We start from the raw sequence: 24,177 nt of genomic DNA, 5'->3' as shown, positions 1-24,177 counted from the left end.
TGATAGAATACCATGTGGCATCTCCTTTGAGAGCTAAGTATCTTACATGTGTGTTTTCTCTTCAGTGCCCTTTACTCACACATAGGCTGTTAATGGCTTTATCATCTGAATCTATTAATTTTCAGCTTGGATAACTTGGGCAGACCTCACAGAATTTTAGAGTTGACAGCACAATCCTGAACAACAAAGGCAACAAAGCAGGAAATCTGGCACAGGAGGACCTAAACTATTCAAGAGAACCAGCTATTCAAAACATACATTTTGATTGTACTTATATGAGCAAACAAGCTACAGAAGGAAATGGTCTGGTTGGCGTCAGGATGTGGGCATCATGAATAAAAAATCTTAAATCTCTGAACAGCCAAATTTCCTCTCACATCTATAAGCCCAAAGCCTAGAGTCATATACTGCACAGAAATGAAGTTGCCTGTCAACAAACAGCAACAAACAAGAACTAAGATGACTTTTACCTTTCTCCTGCTGCTCATGAATCATCTGGAACTAATAGGTGAAAGTATGACTAACTTGGCCTTTAATAACTATACTTCAATTTTTCCTGTTCAGTGTGAAAACACTGGTGGTAAAAACAGCATGAGTAAGGATCAACATAGATTTCAGAAATCTGTCTGGTTGTTATAGTATTTTTTGTTTCATACTCTGAGATTTCTCTCCTCAGTTATACACCATACTTTTTAGATTCATTAGTGGGCCTGCAGTGATAAGAAGCCATGTTTATTTTCAGTGCCAAGATTAAGTACTGATATCAGAGTCATTGTTGATTATTTCAATGAAAAATACTACACCAAACTAAAATAGAACAAAGATAACAAAATGAAGTTTTACTAGCCCCAAAATTAGCTTTTAAAATTCCGAATTTATTTTGAAAAATCTGCAAGAAGCATTATCAGTTGTGTGTGAATAATACTGGAAAAGTACAGAGATTTTTATTAGCTGTGTATTTTCTTACAATTTCTACATTTATGTCTGGAAAAAGGGGTTTTTTCCTGGTCTCTTACTAATATGCAAATTTCTACCAGAATCAAATAACGCTCATAATAGGATGAAAAAATATTTCTGAAGCAGGGTAGCATTCTTTTAGGGGGGGAGGGTTTGGGCAGAGTTTCCCCACTGCAAGCAAAGAAGACTTTAGTAAATTTTTCACAACTGCTAAGCAAATAAGAGAAAGTCCATTAGAATCTTCAGACCCTCAACAAAGACTCTTGGCTAATAGCACTGGTCTAAAAAGCAGATAAGCCATATAATTTTACAAGAAGCAACCCGTTGAATCCTTCAGGAAACACAGCTTGGCAATCTATCTTCAATTCAAAATAATGAGGTGGCAGGAATGTGATGGAGAAATAAGTCTTCAAAAACATCACGTAAGGGAATCCAGCTGTGCTTGTATAGTTTCCAGCTATTTAAAGGAAAAAAAGAGAAAAAAACCTCCACTCATAAAATGTTGTTTAGAAACATGCAAACAGAAATATCCAATATCTTCTACTATGCATACCAAATATATTTGCATACCAATATAAAATCCTTTACTCATGAATATTTGTTTTTACATGAAGCTATTAGAATTCATTGCTGCAGTTTAAATATTCAAATTTTAAAGAAACAGTTGTCTAAATACTACCTCTTTAGCATGCACAGATGTTTTCCTGTGAATTTCCAATGCATAATAACAAGGAAAAAAAAAAAAAAGTAGAGTTCATTTTGACTGGATTATGAGCCTAGCATCTTGACTGAAAATGTAACATGAAGATGCTATTTCCAGAGAGAACCCCACTGTCCATCATCAGCTGCTCCTCCTGATCTCACTGCCAGGTATGCTTACAGTGACCCAAGCCCTGCCTATTCCAAAGCTGAATGCACAGGCTTTTCTTGAAAATGGTTTACTACCAAAGATCAAAGAAATCCAACAGTCTTAAATTAAGTTGGATCCCTTTTTTCAAGTTTTACTAGATTTAATTAATAAAGGCAACGATTCCTGCTGAGCAGCATAAGGTGTTTACAAAGACACTATGGTATTGTAAAATCTACAGACCTTATTGTAGAACTCAAATAGCTCCTGATGGCTAAATTCTACAAACACTTTCTTCAGGTTCTGTAAAGAAGAAAGAAAAAAACAAATTAAAAACAAAATAAGGAATAAACATACTCCTTTTCTTTTTTTCTCTCTTCATTTCTCCTTTCTTTATTTCTCTTTTCAACATTAACTCCAGCAAATCAGAATATGAGATTAAGCTATATGAAAGATAATGGTTAGTTTCCTTCCATTCACTACAACATTCCTTATACATGTATATCTCATTTAAGTGAAGAATTCAAATCTACCAGTATATCTACTCTCCTCCTGTGAAGACCAGTAATAAAATAACCTATGTAAAGAATTTAGTTACCTTATTTTTAAATCAGACTAAAATGAAAGATTACATTCATCTTTCTCAGCAGTCCATCTAAGATCTGGTAAACACCATTTCCCAGTGACAAAGTCAGTAGTGTATTTGATTGAACTGGCACAGCTATTAAAGTACTGCACAGGCACAGAGCTGATACTTCCATTCACTAATCTAATCTTAGCATGCTGACACTGCTATAGGCATCCACGCAGATTCAGCCCAAGTTAACAATTAGCACAACAGCTTCAAAGCAGCTCTTAAGCACTTAAAAAACCCACAAAATAACACAACTGATGAAAACTACTGCAGATAAAACAGATGGTGGTAATAATCCTCTGCATGCATGTGCTGATGTTTGCGGAGATGGGGGTTAAATTAAAACTTCTGTCCTGCTTAACTTGCAGCCTGCTACCTTCAATCACAGTGCAGATCTATCCACACAGTTCCTAGCCTTATTCCCTCTACTTCACTTTGCAACTTTATTTATTTAAAAGTAAATTTCTTTTTCTGCATATTCTTTGTTTTTCTTAGACTTTTCAAGGCTTTGAGGCATTCCTGAGGATAAAAGCTGCACTTCCATGAACACTAAGGAGGCTCTGTGAAAGCTGAATCTCTGCACACCTCTACTCATAAAATATTATCAGCTGAAATAATGTATATGCACCACGTTTCTTTAACCAGTACCAACTTCATGTACCACTTGGGTCAATAGAAAAACACTTGTTTATCCCCTCAGCTTAAATGAGTAAGGACACTCTTGCATACAGACAAGGCTGTGGGCCAGATTCTATGTACTCAAAGCAATGCAAGTCTGAAGTTATGCCAAATAATGTCATTGAATTTGGCGCACCAAATGCACAAGACCAGTAGAAGCCCTGGGAACAGAGTATAGGTACTGCCTGGTGCCTGCTCCTCAAAAGGAGCTGTAAGAGACACAGGAAAGAGATAAAATAACTGGGGCCAGCCTGTCTGGTGCAATTCCTCCTTCTCACTCTGCAGAAAGAAGGATCCCTTCCAACAATTTCAGGACGGGTACAAAAGCCTAGAAAAGGACCAGTGATTTGCATGAGAGACCAATCTTCCCCCTCTGGGAAGGAACAATGCAATACTGTGAATCGTATGGTGAATGCAAAATAAAAGTACCAGGACAGCAGTTTTCTTTGCCATGACTCCAGCTGATTCTCCCTCCAAAGAGCATAATGCCATGACAGGGAAGTAAAAGCATTTTTAAAGGCTTTCGAACAGCTAAGAAACAAAAAAGAAAGCAAACAAGGATTTTCTCTTCAGAAGAGAAGGAGAGTTGAGGAAAGAAGAAAGATACACTAATAGCAAAGGGATCTACCATTTGAGCTGGGATGTTCACTTGGCATTTGCCTTCGTAGGATTTTGGCAACTGAATGAAAGGTATCAGAACTGCAAAGAGGAGGTTCAACTAAAGGAAGATATCATGTATCTTAAAAGTTTATCAGTCACAATTTATAGCTAGGATCATTTCTTGAATGATTGCTGGAAGGTGAGTCTGCTGGATTTTGATATGGTGGTTGTGCAATGCCTCCAGAGAGTGGCAGAGAAAGACCTCTGACCAGCAGATCTCATTTCTCCTATCTCTGTGTCTCATTCAAGATAGGCATCTTCTGGTACTACTTCAGACCAGCAAGCACAATCAATTTTCCCTCTCTCCCCCTCTCACTGCTTTTCTTTCATATTTTCTAACTACATTAGTTAGTGCTAGTTAGAAGACAGAACATGCAGATGAAAAAAAGTGCAGACCTTTCAATTCAGATTCTCTTTACACATACTAGAAAAACCCACTATGCTTTAGGAACAGGATGAGATCTCTCCTCCCATTATTATTTAATAATCATACTCTGAAAACTAGGACACCGTTTATATTGGATTGTGACAAGCAAATGTCTGTGGAGATGTAGAAGAAAGCGTGCCATGCTAAGCTATAGTTCTGTCTAGGGTAGGAGTAGGAGTGTCAAAGGGAGAGGTGTAACAATCTTGTATGAAATATGTTGTTTATCTGCATTTAATGGTCTGTTAAAACACATGTTTGTGTGTGTAAAAACCTGGTACATCTACTATACCACTTCAACAGACAGTAGTGTCACAAAAAACCCATACAGAAGAATGGCACAATTAAAAATATTTCTTTACTGTATTAAATTTCTCACTAGCATGAATTCATTCAGGAAGGTGACAGATTATCATTATTATGTGGTCAGGAGTTCCTATATAAATTACAAAAACATTGTATCATAACTAGATCCCTACCTAATGGGGAGCTCATGGCCCCCCATTTTTAGCAGAGATATCCATTATTTGCTTGATTCTGTGTGAATATAAACAAGTGCAATTAAAACTGTATGCCACAGGACTAGGTTACCACCCAGTTCTTCAATTACTCAGTTAAATTGTCTTTAAAATGACTGTATAGATAGAATACTGGTAAACCCCCCAGAGCAGGCAAATTCCTAATATACTTAATGGAATTTTACTCAGATAAGCATAGAAAATTACAAACCCAAATAATATTTCAACCGTAACTAAAACACAGGGTGAAAAGAATCAGTATCAGCTTACTTACTTAATTAATTGTCATTGTGAGACAAAGCCTCAACCTATTTACGACAAGTACAGCTAAGCTGACTTCTTTTATCTGCACATACAAGTTCCCAGATGTTGCCTCTGATCTAGTATGTGTTTCCCAGACGTAAATAAGAAAACAGCAATTTGCTGGATGTCTAATTTCGTTCTACTTTTTATCAAATGTAAAATTCTTTTTTCTTCTTTCCTTATAAATATCTTCACATCCCTCACTTTCACACTACTCTCTCCCTCATTTTTGGCATCTCATTTTGTCTTTCTTTTTATCATCTTCATGTGAAAGAAAACTAAACTGAGCAACCAGAAAATGAAACTAAATTTATTCCCATTGCCACACTTTGTCACTCCAATAGTTTTTCTAATTACATTCCAAATTTTGTTGCTGTGCCAGTGCTAACTCCTAGCTCCTACTTTTAAGAGATTTAGCCATGAGTGTGACAGTTTCATATCATCAGAGGAACATAGCTGAACATGCTATTCTTATGAAGACAAAGAAATCTCTAAAGTACCAAATACTCATTCTTTAGGCTGCTTTGAGAACATGGAGACAGGCTTTTTGTCTGATACAATATCCATGAAGTGTGGCAGGGAGCAATATGTTCAGTGAGCATAGCTAAAGAGTATGTGCAGCACATTAGCTAAATAAAGTTGCTGTTAAGTTCAATGTGTTCGTCTACTGTAAGACAAAGCATTGCATTTACTGCCAGAAAGGTCCGGGTGAATTGCAGTTGTCACCAAGAAAAATCTTTACATCACTCTGAATTCACTGCAAGGAATAAGGTAATAAGCTTTCTGAAATGTGTGGTTTAACATGTTTGGCCATATATTACTAGTGAATATATTTTAAGTGTAAAAATTAGATTTTAGTGTCATTTTGCCTTCATACATCTAGATGAAATCTGATTTCATTCCACTCTCACCCCAGGGTTGTATCAATTTACAACTTACAGCCTCCTGAGAACTGTGAAATTCTAATAAGTTTAACTGATTAGAGTTGTTTTCTTCCCTTAAGTATCTTCTCACTTACTGTCTGCTATTATTTTAAAAAACATAACATCTTCATCAGTCTCCAAAACCAGCTTTCCTTTGGGAAAGGGGGGCAGGGAAGAGGAAAGAGAAATGAGAGGAAAATGAATATAAAACCTTTGTATTCACAGTCAATATCGATATGTTATCCTAACCAAAACAACCATTCTGAATGTCTGGCTAAGTCTACAAAATAGCCACAATGTTTTAATATACATTTAGCTTATAAGTGCTTATAACTTATAAGCTTATAAGCTTATAACCACCAAACAGTTAAACAAATTTTTAGCTGAATGTGATCATCAGCATAAAATTATGCATGAAGATAACAAGTATACAAGATACGTAAGAGTCTCCAATTTCCCCTTATCTTGGCTATCTATTTTAAACATTAATACCTTCTTGCTGCAAAATGTTTCTGTGGAAACCAAGCAAAAATTGTCTCCTTAAAATACGTCAGAAAGCAGAGGCAAATTTCCAGTTATAACCAAAGGACTGGGGTTTGCTTTTAGGGGACTGGCTGGCTGGCTGGTTGTACAGTGGGGATGTTTATGTGTTTGTAGTGGTTTGCTGGGTTTTTTTAATACTGTGCTCTAGATAGTCTTATTTTAATGTACTACTGCAAAAAGTCTTATTACTAATGACAGAGTTTTGCAACCTTACACACCACACAGCTATTCCACACATTTAAGTTCCCAACTCCAAATGTAAGCACAGAGTAATGCACTATAAGTTATAAATAAGAGCTAAGCTTCTGTTTTAAAGTTAACTTGGAACACAAAAAACTGATACTGCTGTTCTCAATTGCAAAGCTATAACTACTTCAAAAATATTGAAAAATAAATGTCACATATTTTGAAGCAAATGGAGGGATAAGCTGAATTATATATTTATAAGCTAAAGACTGAGCAGATGTAAAAAATGCAGTATATTCAGCAAAGCTTTTTAATAGCAAGTAAGGGGAATAATATACATCCCAGTCTCCATATTCTGATATTATCTTTAATATTATCTTGAGCTACATTTCCATTAGGCTTGAGAGAAGAATATTTTCACATTTGCTACCCATTCTCCAACGTATTCCTATTAGATATCCTTAAAATCTCAGATATAACAGAATGATATGGATAACTAACATAATCAATTTATGGACAAATTAAGATCCATTACTAAACAGACTCCAGTTGATTCTTACTAGCCTACATTTCCCTCTGGAACTATCAATTTTTGTGCTACATTAATTCAGACTTCCTTTAAACTTGCTTGGACCCTGGAGAACTGTGCATTCATCTAGGCAGTTACAACTTACAGGCCTTTTTCTCTTTGTATCTCACAGAATTTATCAAAACGTTTGAGTTGCTTGGTGAGGAAGACCAATTTTAAGAATAGCATATGCATTAAAACAGACCAGGATCTCTTAGAAGCACACCTGTTTCTTAACTTTCTTCATATAAGAGACAGTCATTAAAATTTCTTCATATTCTCACAGCTGTAGATGGATATAATTCATCTCAGAGATCCAGCAAAACACAGGGAGTTTAATATAGACTAATATATTCCTAACTAAACATTTTTTCACATCATCAAAAAATGTGACCTTCAAACTTCTTTTTCCAAGCTTATCTCCATTTGAAACAACAAATTATTGTTTTTGTAGAGAAAAAAATCGTGTTTTATGACTGAATTACATGCATTTCAAATTTCAGTGTAACAATTATAGAATATAAGATATTAATCCACTTTTTTCCTGACCAACATATTAACATCTAGTTTGTAAACATATTGCACTCCACCTTTCAGAGTTACAGTTCTTTTTAATATAAACTTAAGAAATTAAATTCAGGTAGATCAAGATCTACATCATACTAAAGATGTCTTTCCCACTCTTGGAAATCAGTACGTAAGCATCCAAACAAAAGGTGTCTGTTGATTCCTAAAATCTAACCAATGTGTTACTGGAATTTATGGAGATACATACAGATAAATCTTGAATCTCACTCCAGGAGATTCAGGATCATTTAAACATGCTTGCATGGAAAATATAAAAAAATAATTTATTGCCCAGTCTGGTAATAAGGCAACAGATTCTGCAGGTATTTGCAGACCTACAGAAGACCTGACATAATCCCAAACTGCAAGAAGAAATTTCAGTTACTACCATTCTCATAACTCCTGTTCCTCTCCATCCCCACAAAAATATCCATTACTGGCTGAATGAACTGATACAAAACTGTAGATAGGAGAAAGGACACAACTATTAAAAAGACCACAGAGCATTAGAGGTCAATAGGGTCCTTTTTTCACAGTAGGTTAAAAAAATGTTTTTAAAACTGAGAGAATTATCTGAAAAAAAAAAAAAAACAAAAAACAAAACTACAATTTTCACCTCAGTACAGCGTGTCAGACTAAATACCACCTTGTTAAAGGAAAGAGAGATAGAAAAGCCTTTTTTTCCCAATAGCTGTATCCAAGCAAAGTATTCCTAGGAATTTACATTTCTATAAGTACCATCATTATATTGGTTGGCCTTTTAACAATACTTTTGCATGGAAAAACCTCTCAAAACTAGAAATCTAGAGATGAGAGTTAACACTTTTGTGCAGACTACGTTAAATACACTTTTAGAAAAACATTACAGTGAACAAACATTGTTCTTTGGAGAAACAAGGGGTAGATGTGTATCAGAGTATGCCTACTACTAAAAACCATGTCTTTTATATTGGTACATCCCCCTATGTTGCAAGTGCAGAAGATGGCTGAGAGAAGATCTATTGAAAGACTGACTTGCTTTATGTCAGTCCTGTATTTCATGTTTACCTTCACGTGCCCTTTCTGTTTTTGAAGATACCTATACGCACTGCACAAGCTCCTGATTGATTCCTGACTAGATTCCACACAGCAGGTCCAGTCACCAAGAGCAATAAGCATCCATGTACATGAATGTTGCTATATTTTCAGGATTCAAAAGTAAAACATGCATAACTTCCAAAAAACAGTACATCCAACGAAGCATATATTTAACAATCAGTTCATCCACTGAAAGGCTGTCACAATTACTAAGAATGTTGCAGATTAATCTGAGGAACACAGGTCCTAATAACTATTATTTTCCTGTTTCATTTCTCACCTAATTTTGCAAATTGTACTGTACTCCAAATACTGCAGAAAGCTCTCTGAAAAAGCAATCTTACTGAATTTTTTTTTTAAAAACCAAACACTCTATCTTCATATTAAATTTCACTGTATCAAGTTTGGAAAAAAGAATTCATGTGAAATTGCATACACCCTAATTGTTGCATACTGCTCATACTGTCTGTAACTACCAAAATACAACTATCTTCTTTTGTCAGAGCTATACAATGATAACTGGTTTTAATTCCCAGAAGAAATTAAATTCTTGTGTTTTACATTTTGGTCATTTTTCACTTATGATACATAAGAACTTATGATATGTAAAAAATTAAGCTCAGGAACACTGAAAGGAAAACCAGGCAGTTGTGTGTTTCTTTTATTTCCACTGGGGCTAGCATGTATAAGTCTTCAAAGCCATTAAGACCAGTGAGTTCACATTTCCATCCTAAAGATAGCTCACATCAAAACCGACAACAGTCTTACATTCACCTCTAATGATAAGGAATTCACTTTTCTTGTTATTGTGTTCACAGATAACCTCTGCTGAAGAAATTGAAAACCGAGGCATGCTGGCACCAGAAATGCTTTCAAGCTTTTCTGACCTCACATGTGCACCAGATTTGATCACAGCTGATTCCATTCTGGTTTGATGATACACTAAATTTTACTAACTACATATCAAAAAGATGTCAGATAACCACAGTTGTGAAATATTTTCATTACTGCTATCAGAAAACAATCAAATTCTAGGAAACCAACAGAACTGAGTGTAAATATTAAGTGCAACATTAGCCTAGTTTTGTCATCCACCAATTCAAGATTATGAGCTTAAATGGCAAAAAATGCACCTTGAGTAAGTGTCTTGGAACAGTGAAGCTCAGTCCACAGCATCAAAGGCACACTGAGAACTCTTTGCATCTAGACATACAATGGTCAAAACCCCCTAATAGCAAGAGAAGCAGCTCAACACCAGGCACAGAGTGTTTCAAAGAGCTTCTCGCACAGCTTGCTTGCAGCAGATAAAACTAACCTGGAGTTACAAATACTTTATGTTCCAGTGGGTTACACATCTAATGTTGGGTCTTAAGCTGGATTTAGAGGAAGCCCAAATTGTCATCCAAACTACTCAGGAAACCACCCCTTTATTCTTTTCTAAAAGACAGATGAAACCTCCTCTGTCCAGAGAAGAAACCTGTGTTGTTATCATCTGCATCCATGTCTAAAGCTACAGATCTGACAGAAATATTACATGATGGAGTCATGAAGTCATGCAGATGATTAACATTTTAAGAAGGATTTATATCTCCATTTAAGAATGGAGGAAGCTGGCATCTTTTTGAATTACTATCTTCTGACCCTACCTGCTTCAGTAAGAAACTCCATTGCTGTATTGTTTTACCACAAAGAGCCATTCTTTCTTCATCACTGGAATACCTGAAAGTATCTATTGTTTCTACTGAAGCACAAGAAAACCAGCTGGATAAAAGATGCCAGCAGTGAGAGGAAAGATCTAAGGAAGCTCAGATCCACATGAAATCAATGTAACTGATGTGAAAACACTCTTTCAAAAATCTGCTTAAATATTTACAAAATGTCAAGATTAGATAATTTGTAAATTAGTTACTTTTGTTTGAAATGGGTCACTCAGAGTATCACAAATTTGGATTTTGTTAGGCAGATCAGCAAAGATAAAATGTTTGGGGCTTTTTTTTTTCTGTGCTAAAGGGATGCTAGTGGCTGTCAGCAAATATGTTTTTGATCTCCAGTAGGCAAATAATTCCAGCAGCTAGCAACTGGGGGCTTGCACAAAAATCTCAGCTGCTGAAAGACAGGGAAGTCATGCAGGAATCAGGGATATTAACTAGCAGTCTAGTCCCCAGCAGGATCAAAGAAAGAACTCTCAGGGAATAAGGCTGTTCATAAAGTAATACATATTTTATCAATTTTTAAAATTTACTTATTTTTATGAGGAAGTCACCTACTTACTATTTTTACTGTATTCTAAGGGCTGTGATGTATCTACAGCTTTTGCTACAATACTCCCAAATCAATAAATAAGTGGTGGTACCTCTTCCTTGCTATAAGCAACCCAGCAAAGCCTTGAAGCAGAGTTACCTGCTCATATCAAGAATACACTGATGTCAGTGTGAATAAAATTACATTTCATCACTAGCTTGACCAAGTAAACACCAACATTTCTCAGGCAACAGGTACAGTGCACAACTAGAAGAGATAATGAAAACCAAAGTTTCTCAAATTAGACAAAATGCTTCACCTTTTCACCAGAATTACAAATAGATTATATTGTCTTCTCTCATTAGCACTCTACAAAATTAATAAGAATGTGGAAATAACCACTTACCAACTAAGCAATCAAGCAACAACTTTTTAATTTGTCACCGAAGGTTGCACACATTCTAATGAGACAAAATTAGCTAGTTTGGTTTTAGGACAATGGAATTTTAGTGATTTTGCTTCACTACTTTTGATGACGCTGTTTAAAGCTTGATGCAGTGGAGTAGTGTGAATTCTCACTGCTTACTGAAAACTGGACAAAGTGCTAAAGACAGAAAGTACACATTCTGTGTGTTTTTGCATACACCAAAGATGAAATGAGATTTCTCACCCACAGTTTCCTTTAAAGCCAGACTATGAACATAAGTGTGTAAGTGATATCCTCCCAGGAAAGAAAAAAAAATAATTTTTTGGCTAACATAAGCAACTCGAAAGAGGGTATCAAATCCTTTTTTTGTTTCTTCAAGTCTGTGCGCTATTGAAATAAAGTTCATAGAAGTTGCTTTAAAAGACATTAAGTAACATGAAGGAATATAGTACAGATTATTTTATGGATGCCAGGAGCACAATCCAGTACTCAGGCTGACTGCAATGGTTTCAGTAATTATCAAAACCAAGATACTTTTTATGCTTCTCTCTCAAAACAAATCCATTTAGCTTCCAATTAATTACATTTTTCTCTTTCAAGACAGCAACGCATGATGCAAAACTAAAATGGCAGAGGCAAGCAATAAAAAGTGTATGTGGTGTAATCTTTTCACAAAAATAGACACAAAATTAATATTTAAACTAAATTTAATGCCTTTTTATCTTTTTAACATATGAGTTCTTCAAAGGGAAAATGGAATAGTAAGTAAGGCGTTACAGGTCAGTTTGCAAATAGTCTTTTCATAGAATCACACATCATTAAGATTGGAAAAGACCCTGCAAGATCAATGCATTCAACTTTTGACCAAACACCACCATGCCAACTAAACCCCAGCACTGAATGCCACACCCAGCCATTTCTTAAACACTTCCTCTACCACCTTCCTGGGTAGTCCATCCCAATGTTTAGCAGCCCATTCCAGCAAGAATTGCTACCTGATGTCCAACATGAACCCTACCTGGAGCAGCTGGAGGCCATTTCCTCTCGTCATGCTGCTCATTGCCAAACTTTCTACTACCTCCTTTGAGGCAGCTGTTAGCACCAAGGCATCGACCAGTTGCATTTGAGGTTCAAATCTGAACACTGAGCAGCAGAAAAATAACAGAAGTAATGCTATTTGGATAGTTTTGTTTATTTTGGAGATAACCATTTTGACTGGTTTACAGCCATAAACTAGGCAGGACTCTATGGTCAGGCAATGGCTCTGTGGGACTAGAGGCCAAGTAAGGAAATCCAACAGTTGATTTGCCAACTGGCAATCTGCTCAATCTGATAAACACACTTGGGATTTTGTGGCATTGGTAATATCTTCTAAATCCTTCTATATAATATCCTTCTAAAGCTGAAGCCCACAAACACATGAAATTCTAGAATACAGTAACAAAGCCTGGTATTACCAGAGAAAGAGCCAGCTGAATAAACTGCATCAGCAAGATGCAGTAAGAATTCTGACAAATATTCAAAGTGAGGTTCTGTATTTAAACTAAAATGTTTCTTCAGTAGTTGTTGATATTTTCTGTGTGTTGAAATTATTGAAATGTGAAAATAAACATATTGGAGGACAAAAGCTACAAGCCATTTAAAAATAACTATCAGTGAATGAAGATCCAGAAAACTGAAGATCCAGAAAGATTTTCCATTTTCTTTTTTCCTCTGGGAACTCAAACTTTCCTTTCTGAAATACACCCTTCAAGGAATGACAAGACATTCCTACGTTAAAATGCATTCCATTGTAAGAAGGAGAGCATTTCCCTTCACAAGCAAAACCACAGCCTCATTGCAGTGATTCTCCTCTCACTTGTAATGCTTCATCTGAGACACTGCATCCAGTCCTGCACAGCCCCAGTACAACAGACGTTTGGAAACTGGGGGAGTTGATCTGAAGGGTTATCATCTGGATATACCAGATGTGAAGAGATACTAGAAGAAGTTTTGCTGAGTTTGTAACAGGGTTGAGAATAGAGAATCTACTTGCAGTCCTATTGTCCTGGCGTAATCCTTAATGCTTTTGTAGTCCGTATCTATCTGAGCCCATAAATTCTCACTGTATCTTCAAGATCCTACAGACAAGAACCCTGGTGAGGAGTGAGCTATCACAAGGGCTTTTACAATCATCTCCTGCAGGCAGTTTCCTGGCTTTTGCCTCACAGTATTTGTTTCACTGGCTCTTTGGTCTTTGCTTAAGCAGAGATTTTCTCCTTTTTGGATTCTCCTCTCATTTTGTTTCTTTTCCCTCATCTCAGAGAGGCTCCAGTAGGGGTTCTGGAGTGACCAGCCAGGGAGAGCAGCACTGGGTGAGTGCCCAGGCCAGGCCTCTGTTACCTTCTTTATTCTTGCCTGTTGCCACTGTGTTACTAAATTGCTAATTTTGTTCACTAATATCTGTCGGAATCTCATTCGTTAGTGGGAAGGGATTAGCCGGAATCAAGGAGGACGTTACTCATTTCAGACTGCCCACCTCTTTAAACTGTCTCAAATTTATACACCTACACGTAACAACTGTAGCATTAAGATGTATCTCTGTGACAGATGATTTAGTTTATTCTGTTAAATATTAGAGATCTTATCTGCTTCAGGAGTTCACCTCATAACAAAGAATCATTTTGGCAAAAAATAATAACCATCCCTTAGCTGAAGAATTGGCAAGGAATACAATTTTAATCCATCCATGACCATTCAATTTCTTCAAATAATTCTCACAGGCAGCTGATCCAAACAAAATCCCTAAAAATTGTCAATCCCACCTTTTATATGGCCACTGTTCTTCACTCTTAAAAGACCTAGATCCGGATGCACCAGTAATTTCAATAGATATTGACTGATAAGCAGTAAGAGTAGACAGAAAGATGATCTAGGTAACTTGGTAAGAAGCCAATGAAGTTTGTAAGAGGCAACACAGTTGAACAGTCAGGTCTTGGGATCTGAAGATGTACTGGCCTCCTGTTTGCATACCTCTGAAACTTTCAAAGGAGTATAAAACATCCATAAAGAGCAAGTGTAAGAGTGAATACCCAAAGGGTCTGGAGCTCTTGGATAAAAAATTGCCACTATTAGTCAGCTTCACCTCTAGACACTACCACTCAGAGCATCACTGGGCGACAGGGTTCTCAGGCAAAATGCTATGGTCAGATAATACAAGGAGCTAGATTACCTTCAACCACTAAAATGTGCTTAATGGAAAGTCAATACGTTGATTTTGCATTAGTGTTTGCATAGCCCATTCTCTCAGAATCTAAAACAGCATAAAAACACAAGGCTGGCATAAAGTCTGTATTAGCTACATATATTCTAGTTAATTTGACAGAATGGCTATCTTGTACCCAACATTACAATTCTTCTGTGAGCTACCAGCAGTGTAGAGATATAGTATTAATGATTGTGAAATCATGCCTTGACTCCATGGTGTTAACTTAATTGTGAAATTAGACTTCGTTTATTTCACAGCTGGGTACTGACTGGCTATGAATTGAACTGAAAATGCTATTTACAGGCCAGTATGTGGCAATACTTCCCAGCAAACAAGAGACTGAAGAGGTGAAGACAGATATCAAAAATGGGACTGTAAATTACCTCACTGAATGCTCTTACTCAAAAGCTGCCTGGAATACTTCACTACTCTGAAGTCATACCAGAATGAATGTCACAGATCATTATTTAGATGATAATAATAATGGTTACTAGAAAATGCTATATTCTCTACACTACTCTTCAATGCAACATGGCATCATCTCCCTAGTTTTGCAGTTTCCTGTATAATACCTTTTTCTAGCACTGTTTTATGGAAACCAAGAAACACTGACAGAGATTCCCAATCAAAACCTTCATAAATTAATGAAATTTTAAGGCAATTTACTTTAGTTACTTCATATAAATACCAGAATCCCACTGCTTCTCGTTGCTGACTACAAAAAGCTCCAAAATATTTTCTAGTTGAACGACTACAGTTGAAAGCACAAAATAATGCAAAGATATTAAAACTAAAAACAATTTTGTCACTAATAATGTTTTTCACCCTGACCACAGTGGTTTAAATAACTTCAAAATCAAGAAAATGTGTGAAATCTATTGCGACAAGGGATTGCAAAGAAAGTAACTCGTTCATGCAGATCAATCTAGAAAACAACAAAGACCTCAGAAAAGACAGACCTCAGGATTAAGACTCTGCAAGGGTGGATTCCGTCCAGCCTTTCCATTACTGTGTTCTAGGAGCAAGGAGGACGACAGTCCTTATTTTGCCATCCCCATAGTACCCAATTAGATGGTACTTGGGTTTCAGTAACACTCTGTCCCTGCATTTCCATGGCAAAAACAAATTTCAATGGACCACAGTTACAGATCAAGTCCACCTATTAAAAAAAAGTGCCTATATGCAACCTGTTCCTATTGAATGAGGATTTGACTAGAGTGTCTCACTAGTAATGGTGATATTTTTGTAAAATATATTTTTTTAGAAGTCAAGTAAAAATGTTAGGCTTTGCAATGATAAAAACTTTCTGCTCTATCAGTGCAATAAATTTTTTTAAAAGCCTTTAATTAAGCAAATTTTAAGAATCTCTCATTCATTTTATGTTCAAGGCTCAAAGTATGCCCAGTATTTTTGCCAGTATAGATACCTCTCAGTGAACTGTAGTAAATGCAGCGTTATTTAATTTGTTTGTTTGTGTTTTGGTTTTTTGTAGCTGCTTTCCAGTGAACATATTATTTGGGCTTTTAAAATTTTTCTGGGGGGGGGTACCTATCATGCTAGATCTAGCCTATCCATGCTAGATCAGAAATGGTTCTTCTTCACTACCATTATCTAGTATAAAAATCTTGCCCTAAAACCTGTGGGTAAGTATTAGGTGCACATTCATTACGTAAAGTCTTGTATTCTCTTCTGTAGAACATTTTTTTCCACTTCAAGCTTTTCTGAATAACAGGGACAAAAAATGCACCTGAAATAAATAAACTCATTTTAGAGATAATTTCTAACAAAAATGAAATATGCTCAAGGGCATCCAGATTTTATGTAAATGCTTAGCATGAAATAATTTTATTATGGTTAAGATAAATATCAGTGGACAAAAGGGGGGAATGGAACGGGGTAAAAGTACCAGCTTTTATTGTATTCAGTGATTAATACTACAACAGTGTAGACTAAAAGAACTGCAAGCATATAAAAATGTGCACAAGTGAGCTTTCAAGCATCCCTGAGAACTTACCAAAGATATACTGCATTTCTTCACAGGTTTGTGTCTCATCTGCAGCACAGCTTGAGATTAGACTGGCTATACAGCCTAATGCTTTCTTGATAAGTTTACCTAGCTACAGCTCTAATGTTCAGTTCTCCCTTTTGCAGAAAGATGAAATGACTTGCAAATGCTTCTGCTGACTTCATTTTCCTCTTGATCCCCAACACTAACACCTGAAGTTTTAAAAGGGGCACTTCTGAAAAAGCTTAGGAGACTCTAAGAGTGGTAACTTGCCTCATACACAATTTCATACCAGCAGTTTATATTTTTTACTAAGAGTAAAGTGCAGAGTAAATTCAGTTTCCTCGTGTTGCAATGAAGAGCTGTAACACCTTGATTCGTGAGTTATTTTCATTTACTTTCAATCTGGGTTTGGACATCTTTTGCATGACAGGTGATGTGAACTCCTATATTACCTAGATTCTACTTTCATAGTCCAATAGAAAATGTTACATCACACAATGTACTTCTTAGAAAACCCTCATGCCTATAATACAAAAAAAGTCTCTACCAAAAAACTGAGACTGAAGCCTCATTTGAAAAGTACTTGCTTTCCAAAAAATCCAATTAATTAACAAGCAGGTTTTAGGCAAAACCATCTGTCCATTTCAGAAGACAATTAATAACTTTGCCCAGAACATTAAATCATACATGGCCATAGAAACACCAACACTTAATTCAATACTGAACTATCTTGCTAGAGGGAAAATGTAGAATAGCTCTTTTGTAAACTCTGTTAAAAATGTATGAGACATTTTTTGTATTGGAAAATTTAATTTTTTTAATCCACAACCCCTAAATGTCACACAGACTAAAAAACCACATGCATTCTAAGCAAAGCAGATCAGAAGCAGACAGCATATATTAATAACAATGGGTCTATTAGCATGGAATCAGAATGCCAGTCTTAACATGAGCAGGTCACATGTCTGTACAGCAAGCAGACTGACAATACAAATCTTCTCAATATGCAAACCTTTTTGTTGCAAACTACTTTTTTTGAAAATTGTGATACATGCACTTTATACAATCAGGATAAAGCAAATAAGTGTCAATATTTTTAAAACTCATAGCTGTATTTGGTTTTGCCCAAGTAGAACAGGCAGAGGACAGAAAAAGTAAAGTAAATGGGGAAAATTGCCATTAAACTAAGACAGAAAAATCTAAAAACTAAGATAGAAAGTGCATTTTTTCCTGTGTTAAAAATAATTTCAACAAGAGAGTTTGAAGCATGTTACAGGAATATCTAGGAATACCATGGAAGCCAGAGACACAATCTTGGAGAAGGAAGATATTTTCATCTTAGAATCACAGACTGACTTGTGTTGAAAGGGGCATTAAGGATCATCTGGTTCCAATCCCTCTGCAGTGGACTATTCACTACATCAGGAATCCAGGAATCCGTTCAACCTGGCCTTGAACACTTCCAGGGATGGAAAGTGCAACAGATTTTATTGTGATATCAAAAAAGCAAAAAATTCTAAAAAACAAAGGCATATTTGATACTTGACCCCATTCCTAATCCATGATTATCCTAAAGCCCTCTACAAACATTTCAAACTTGAAATCAACTCAATGGTCCAGAAAGAAACACCTTTGTCATGCTCTGCTAACCAGAACTGCAACGCCACTTAAATCCCACCAATTTCAGCTGGTCAATGCTCCTCAGACTTTCTCTTCCCCCTTTATGCATTTACAGGATAAGTATTTCAAACATTTGGTATTGATGTCAAAGGTTTGTGAAACTACCCTTTGAAACAATGTGTCTGGCCCTCAAAAGTAATCAAATGCTAATTTATTTTCCACAAATCTACTTACATTATCAAAAGAACCCTTCTGTGAATGTGTTTAATTGACAAAAAAACTTGTAAGTACACTCCTGGTCATCACAATTTATTTTTGGTGTTATACAATTAGACCAAACTGGCACTTCAGTTTAATTCTACCTCAGAACACAAAGCCTAACAAATTCTCAAGCTAGTCACTCCATGGATCAAAATGCTAGAAATTACAGAACAAAAATTTGGAAAGAAAAAGGTAAAGGAAATGTGCAGGCAAAATAAAAAATAATAAAAAAAAAAATAAACAGCTTCCCAGATTAAAAAATGTATAATATTTTCAGATTTCTTCTGTTTCATTGCACACAGTCTGAAACCAATGGCTTTAAAGGCAGTATCTGTGCATTCCCACAGACACCCTTTCAGAATTCAGAATTCATCTGGATTTCTTGAGTTTCATGTGAATTAATTTGTCTAATAACCTTAAACAGACCTCCATTCGTAGACCAGTCCCACCTTTCCTTAAACTCACATAAAAAGTTTGCAACCACATTTTTGAGCACAGCTTTCCAAACGACTATTACTTCCATGACCATACCAACATTTCAACTAAAAACACTTCCTGATATATCAGCTCAGTTTATAAATGTAGTATGAGTCAATGACAGTTGTATTGTTTATCTCAGTAAATGCCTTCCCTCCATCTCTTAATTGTCATGCCATTGTCAAACTGAGGGTAATATACTAGGTCACTGCTTAAAGGTTATACTGCATTTTATTTACTCAGGTTTAGAAAGATATATTTTATAATGCAATAAGGAGGAGTTTGCTTTAACTCCCAAAGCACCTGAAATGTCAGTTCCACTTTTTTCCACCTTTATTCTAATTTCTCTTTCCTGAAGAATCTAGTTTTCTCTCTATACACAGAACTCACAGTTTGTGAGGTCTTCACTTCCTTCCAGGAAAAGAAAAACTATACTTAACTCCAGTAATAGGCCAAATATGACTTTGAAATGTGAGTGAACTTTAGAAAAGCATTATGTCCTGCTTTTAGTTCTATTTTTAAAAGTAGGAATCCATGTGGATTCTGAAAATATTATTATTATTATTATTATTATTACTGCTACTACTATTACCACTACTACTACTATTACTACTACTATTATTTTACCTTGGTAATGAAACATAATTATTGCTCACCATCAACCCTCTTGCAAACAGGTATTTTTTTCCACAGCATTTTTTTCAACACCTGGATAATTCCTTCAATATTGCATTCCTATTCCTAAAGCCCCCTTTTTTATAAAATGGTTGTTTTCCTTTAGAATTAGGAATTCCAGAATGTTGTATTATTTTTAAATAAACACAAAGTACAGCAATTTATTTAATTGTTGTTTCTGCAGATTTAGTACATATTGTTCGTTCCACACTCACACTTTTCAAATTTATGAATGTAATGAGCTCTTTTCCTATCAAATATTGGATTAAAATACGTGTTAAGTATTAATGAACATTAAATTTATGGTAAAAAACCTAAAAATCTTATTCAGAGTACAGAAAGTATATAATTGATTAATTTTTTTGCTGCCAAAGCACCTACTGCTTCTCTGGATGGTAAAATATTTTTCCTTCCTTTTGAAAGGTTAACATTTATCTACTCACTCCCTTTATTTCATTAAAATATAGTCTGTACTCTACTGTAGAAATTCCCAGCCTGCTGCTAAACACTAGACTCTGCCTAAACACGTCTAAATGTGCTTCAAGATTTCATACAGCTTTAGGTGACAGCATATTAACGTAAAAAAAGGATTTCCACCCAGACAAATCTGATAATCACTTGCTATAGTTGTCAACTGTTTATCAGCTTATGTTAAAAGACAGCTGATTTCTATGCATACGCAGCTGGTTCACGCAGCACAGTTCAGGAGAGTTCAGCTGACATACTCTTATCCATAAGGAGCAAACTGGGTAATGTGAGTCAACTTTTCAAATCCACAGAGACTTTCAGGCAGAAGAAGGAAGTTAGATGCTACATTCTCATAAGAGCTTTGCCTTTCCAAGCCATTTCAAAGCTGGTATGCAATCGCATGGCAAGAAGCACAGGCCACCCCAAAATTGAACGTGCAGCAGATTTTCCTTCTCCTATCAAGATTTCAAAGAGGTTTTTTCAATAATGAAATTGAAAAATTGTCTGAAGTCAGTAAGTGAAAGAAGTCACATTTCTTGAAATGTATTTAATTCCAAATACCCTTTATAGTGCACTGAATACTTTTTAGATTGCTTTGTGTTTTTACAACAACCAAGAACACTTTATTACTGGATTGAGGGTTGTTTTGTCTGTTGGGGTTTCTTTTGTTTGTTTGTTTGATTCTTTCTTTTAGGACCTAAGCAGCTAAAATTTTATCTAAAAGGCATATGGGTAGACCCTTCAAATTTCTTGGTTGGAGTTTACTGTAAGCTAAATATGAATAATATTGTAGCATTCACATATGTCAACATTGAAACAATTTATTTACTTTCTAAGGCTGTATCTTCCCCCACCTATACCAGTATAATGTCTTCCACCAAGACTTCTGCTTATCATGTAAAACTTCTAATTAAAGCAAAGAAATATTTTCATCATCTTTAGCAGAATTTGGTGATTTTTGTAGGCAATTGTAGTAACATAACTCTAATTAACACTAAGGTTTTTAATAGACACATATACTTATGTCCATTGCCTTTTTTTACCAGAATAAACAAAACCTATTATTCTCCTAATACAGGAAAAAAAAAAAAAAAAAAAAAAAAAAAAAAAAAAAAAAACTTTAAAGCCATAATTTGCTGTAATGATTTGATGAATCTTGAGTCATAAAATAACACTCAATGTTTAGTGTTCTGTAGGAAAGCAGAGAAATGAGACACAAAAGAGAAACAATGTCTACAAGATGTACTCTACATATAGGGAAATATTCAAAGATGCTGAAAGTTATTTTCTCTCTCTGAGTATGTGCCACAGCATTTTTCAGGAACAGTATTTACACCTAAGCAATTGTTAACATTAGCGTAAAGTCATTTAGATTCATTTCTGTTCAAGCCTGTTGTGCTTATAAAATTCAGCACAACAGCAGTACAGTTCTAGCTGAAGATCATGCTGTGTCTCCTCAGCTCCCTTTGTAAGAATCTGAAACACAGGCTGCAGAGAATCTTTGTTCTTCATTTACCCAGTTTTCCCTATTGACAACTAGGTTTTTTGATTTTTCTATTTACAGAAGAAAACAAAGAACTTGTTGAATCCACATTACTGCTTCAGTTCTACTGTACAGAAGTAGTTTAGTATTTGATAACTCTGCAAATTTACTGGCACTTGTGAAACAAAAAGCAGCTCAAGATTTGGACAGCTTATGATTTCACAGTGTATCTGCAGAGGTCATACATAATAGATACTTTTCTGAGGTCTGCCCAAATAAAAGGAACTGAACAAAAGCAATCTGTGCTGCTCACATTATGTAATCATAGCTGGAAAATGTAACGCTGCACAGAATATCATGTCAAAATTACATTGCAACAGATAGCTTGACTATTTAGAATGTTCAGCAAATCTAGTGCCAATATATGCAGACGTATTATACATAGTATTCTACATCATCAAGCATGAAGTGTACAGAGCATCTAGAAAGAGAAAGGGAATACAGATCCTCAGGAGTAATAAAAACTTCACATTTAACACTGTGTGAGTAGTATAACACCATTCTTCTAAATGTAAAGAGTAACCACTATAAAGGCAGGGAGAAAATCAGAAGTAATTAATTATCGAGATGGTTGAAGAGGTTTATCTCAGCTCTCCCAAATTCTTACACAATGCAGGATTCCTGAAGTATATTGCAGAGCATAAATACAATGGGAGCTTAACTATGACTGAGAGAGAAAGAAGAGGGTAAAAGAACATTTGAATGAAAACAAACGGGCATAAATTACTCAAATATTCACTTCAAACTGACAGAGAAGCCCGGAAGAGTCTTTCCATCAAAGTATTGGGGAAAAAAATCTGAATTGATTTTATAATGAAAATCAGAGAACTTACAAAAGTTCTATATGACAGAGCAATCTAACAAAAGCAAGGAAATAATAGTAGACTTTTAGCTCCAGATTCTTAAATTCACATCTAAAGAGTGATGCACCCTAAATCAGAAGGTATCTCTGAGTGCTATATCACTAAATATATTAGAATAAAGTAGATTCAGAGGTATGAGAGAACACCAGTTTCTCAAAGCACGCTAAATATTAAGCCACATTAAAAACAAACCAAAAATGCACCTGATATTGACAGCAAAGATCAGCTAGTGCCACAAGCCTACACTGAACCTTAAAATGATGAAGCTCAAAACAAACAAGCAGCCACCCACATACTATACCCTCTATCCATTGATTGCAATGTTGTGGCTAATATGACCCAAGATGACATAAAGCCTTCAGTTCTACATCTAACACATCATCAGCAGCAACATGTACTTTAACTTTATCACACCTACAAAATCTCAGAAGCAAGCTTTCTACTACTGTGAAATGACAGAATAGTATATCAGACTGTCAGTCCATTTGTTTACTTTGCTTCATTATATGTGACAGCTTGTAAGATAAAAATCCACTCTGCCAGGATCCTCAGTTTTCTGTACCATCCCCAAGATACTGGGTACTCTAACCATCATCTCTCCCACAACTAATTTTTCATCAAACATCCTAAACCATGTTAGACTCAGTGATGTCAGAAATAGCTTCAGGGAATATTGTGTATTGTCACTGTGAAACACACACAGCAGGTTACTTCAGAGAATAACCTCTTTCATTAAAATTTTAAGAAGTGAAATATCATTAGATGATTCATTCCCTGCAATCTGTATTGTTTGTAAAATAATTGAGAAAGGAGTTCATTGATCCATGTTTTACTTCTTTTTCCCTTTAATTCTCTGGGGCACCGAGGAAAGAAAGTCTTCAAAACTCTCAGAAGTAGTTTATTTTATTCCTGCATTTGAGAGGAGCCCCAAAAGGGCCAATCTGTAGCTAAATGAACACATGCAGAATATTTAATTTTGCTGCCATCATAGCACTGATTTCCACACAACAGAAAAACATTCTCAGTCAGCTCTTGTCCAAATTGAAAATCTCCAATCTTCCTATTTCCATATCATCTAATCTCCTACACCCTATTGCTTCTGCACCAAAAAACCCTGAAGCTTTCTTTATTCAAATTTGTCTTTAAATGCAGTCTTCTGATGCTGTTTTCAGATACACGACAGAAACTAATTTTAATTTTCTTCTTGTGCTTTCATTCAGCTAATGGATATAAAAAGAACATTTAAACTGCAAAGCTGAATTTAGGAGATTTTGTGGAAAGATCCTGTCACACTTCAGTAATTGTATATAACTAAACAATCTGCACTTGAGTGAGAACAAGTTTAATGTATTTAATGAAAGTTCCTTCAAATAGTATGAAAAGTTTCCCATTCCTGAGGACCTGTAATGAACATTCTGATTTCTAAAAGCAAATTTGTAAAAACAGTAACATGTAGTAGTAT

General features: G+C 35.5%; 1 protein-coding gene across 1 annotated transcript in view; it reads right to left on the bottom strand.

Moving 5' to 3' along the window:
• Positions 1-856: 856 nt before the first annotated feature.
• The window catches only part of COMMD10 (COMM domain containing 10), a 101,563-nt gene continuing 78,242 nt past the window's right edge, over positions 857-24,177 (bottom strand). The window contains exons 6-7 of the mRNA XM_079331533.1: positions 2,048-2,107; positions 857-1,414 (exon numbers count right to left, since the gene is read on the bottom strand). Coding sequence (XP_079187659.1) covers positions 1,376-1,414; positions 2,048-2,107 — 99 coding nt within the window. The 3' untranslated portion in view covers positions 857-1,375. The remainder of the gene's footprint in view (positions 1,415-2,047; positions 2,108-24,177) is intronic.

Source organism: Erithacus rubecula, assembly GCF_903797595.1.
Source record: "Erithacus rubecula genome assembly, contig: SUPER_Z_unloc_4, whole genome shotgun sequence".
In the NCBI taxonomy this organism is placed as follows: Eukaryota; Metazoa; Chordata; class Aves; order Passeriformes; family Muscicapidae; genus Erithacus; species Erithacus rubecula.
This window is presented reverse-complemented; position numbering and strand designations above follow the sequence as displayed.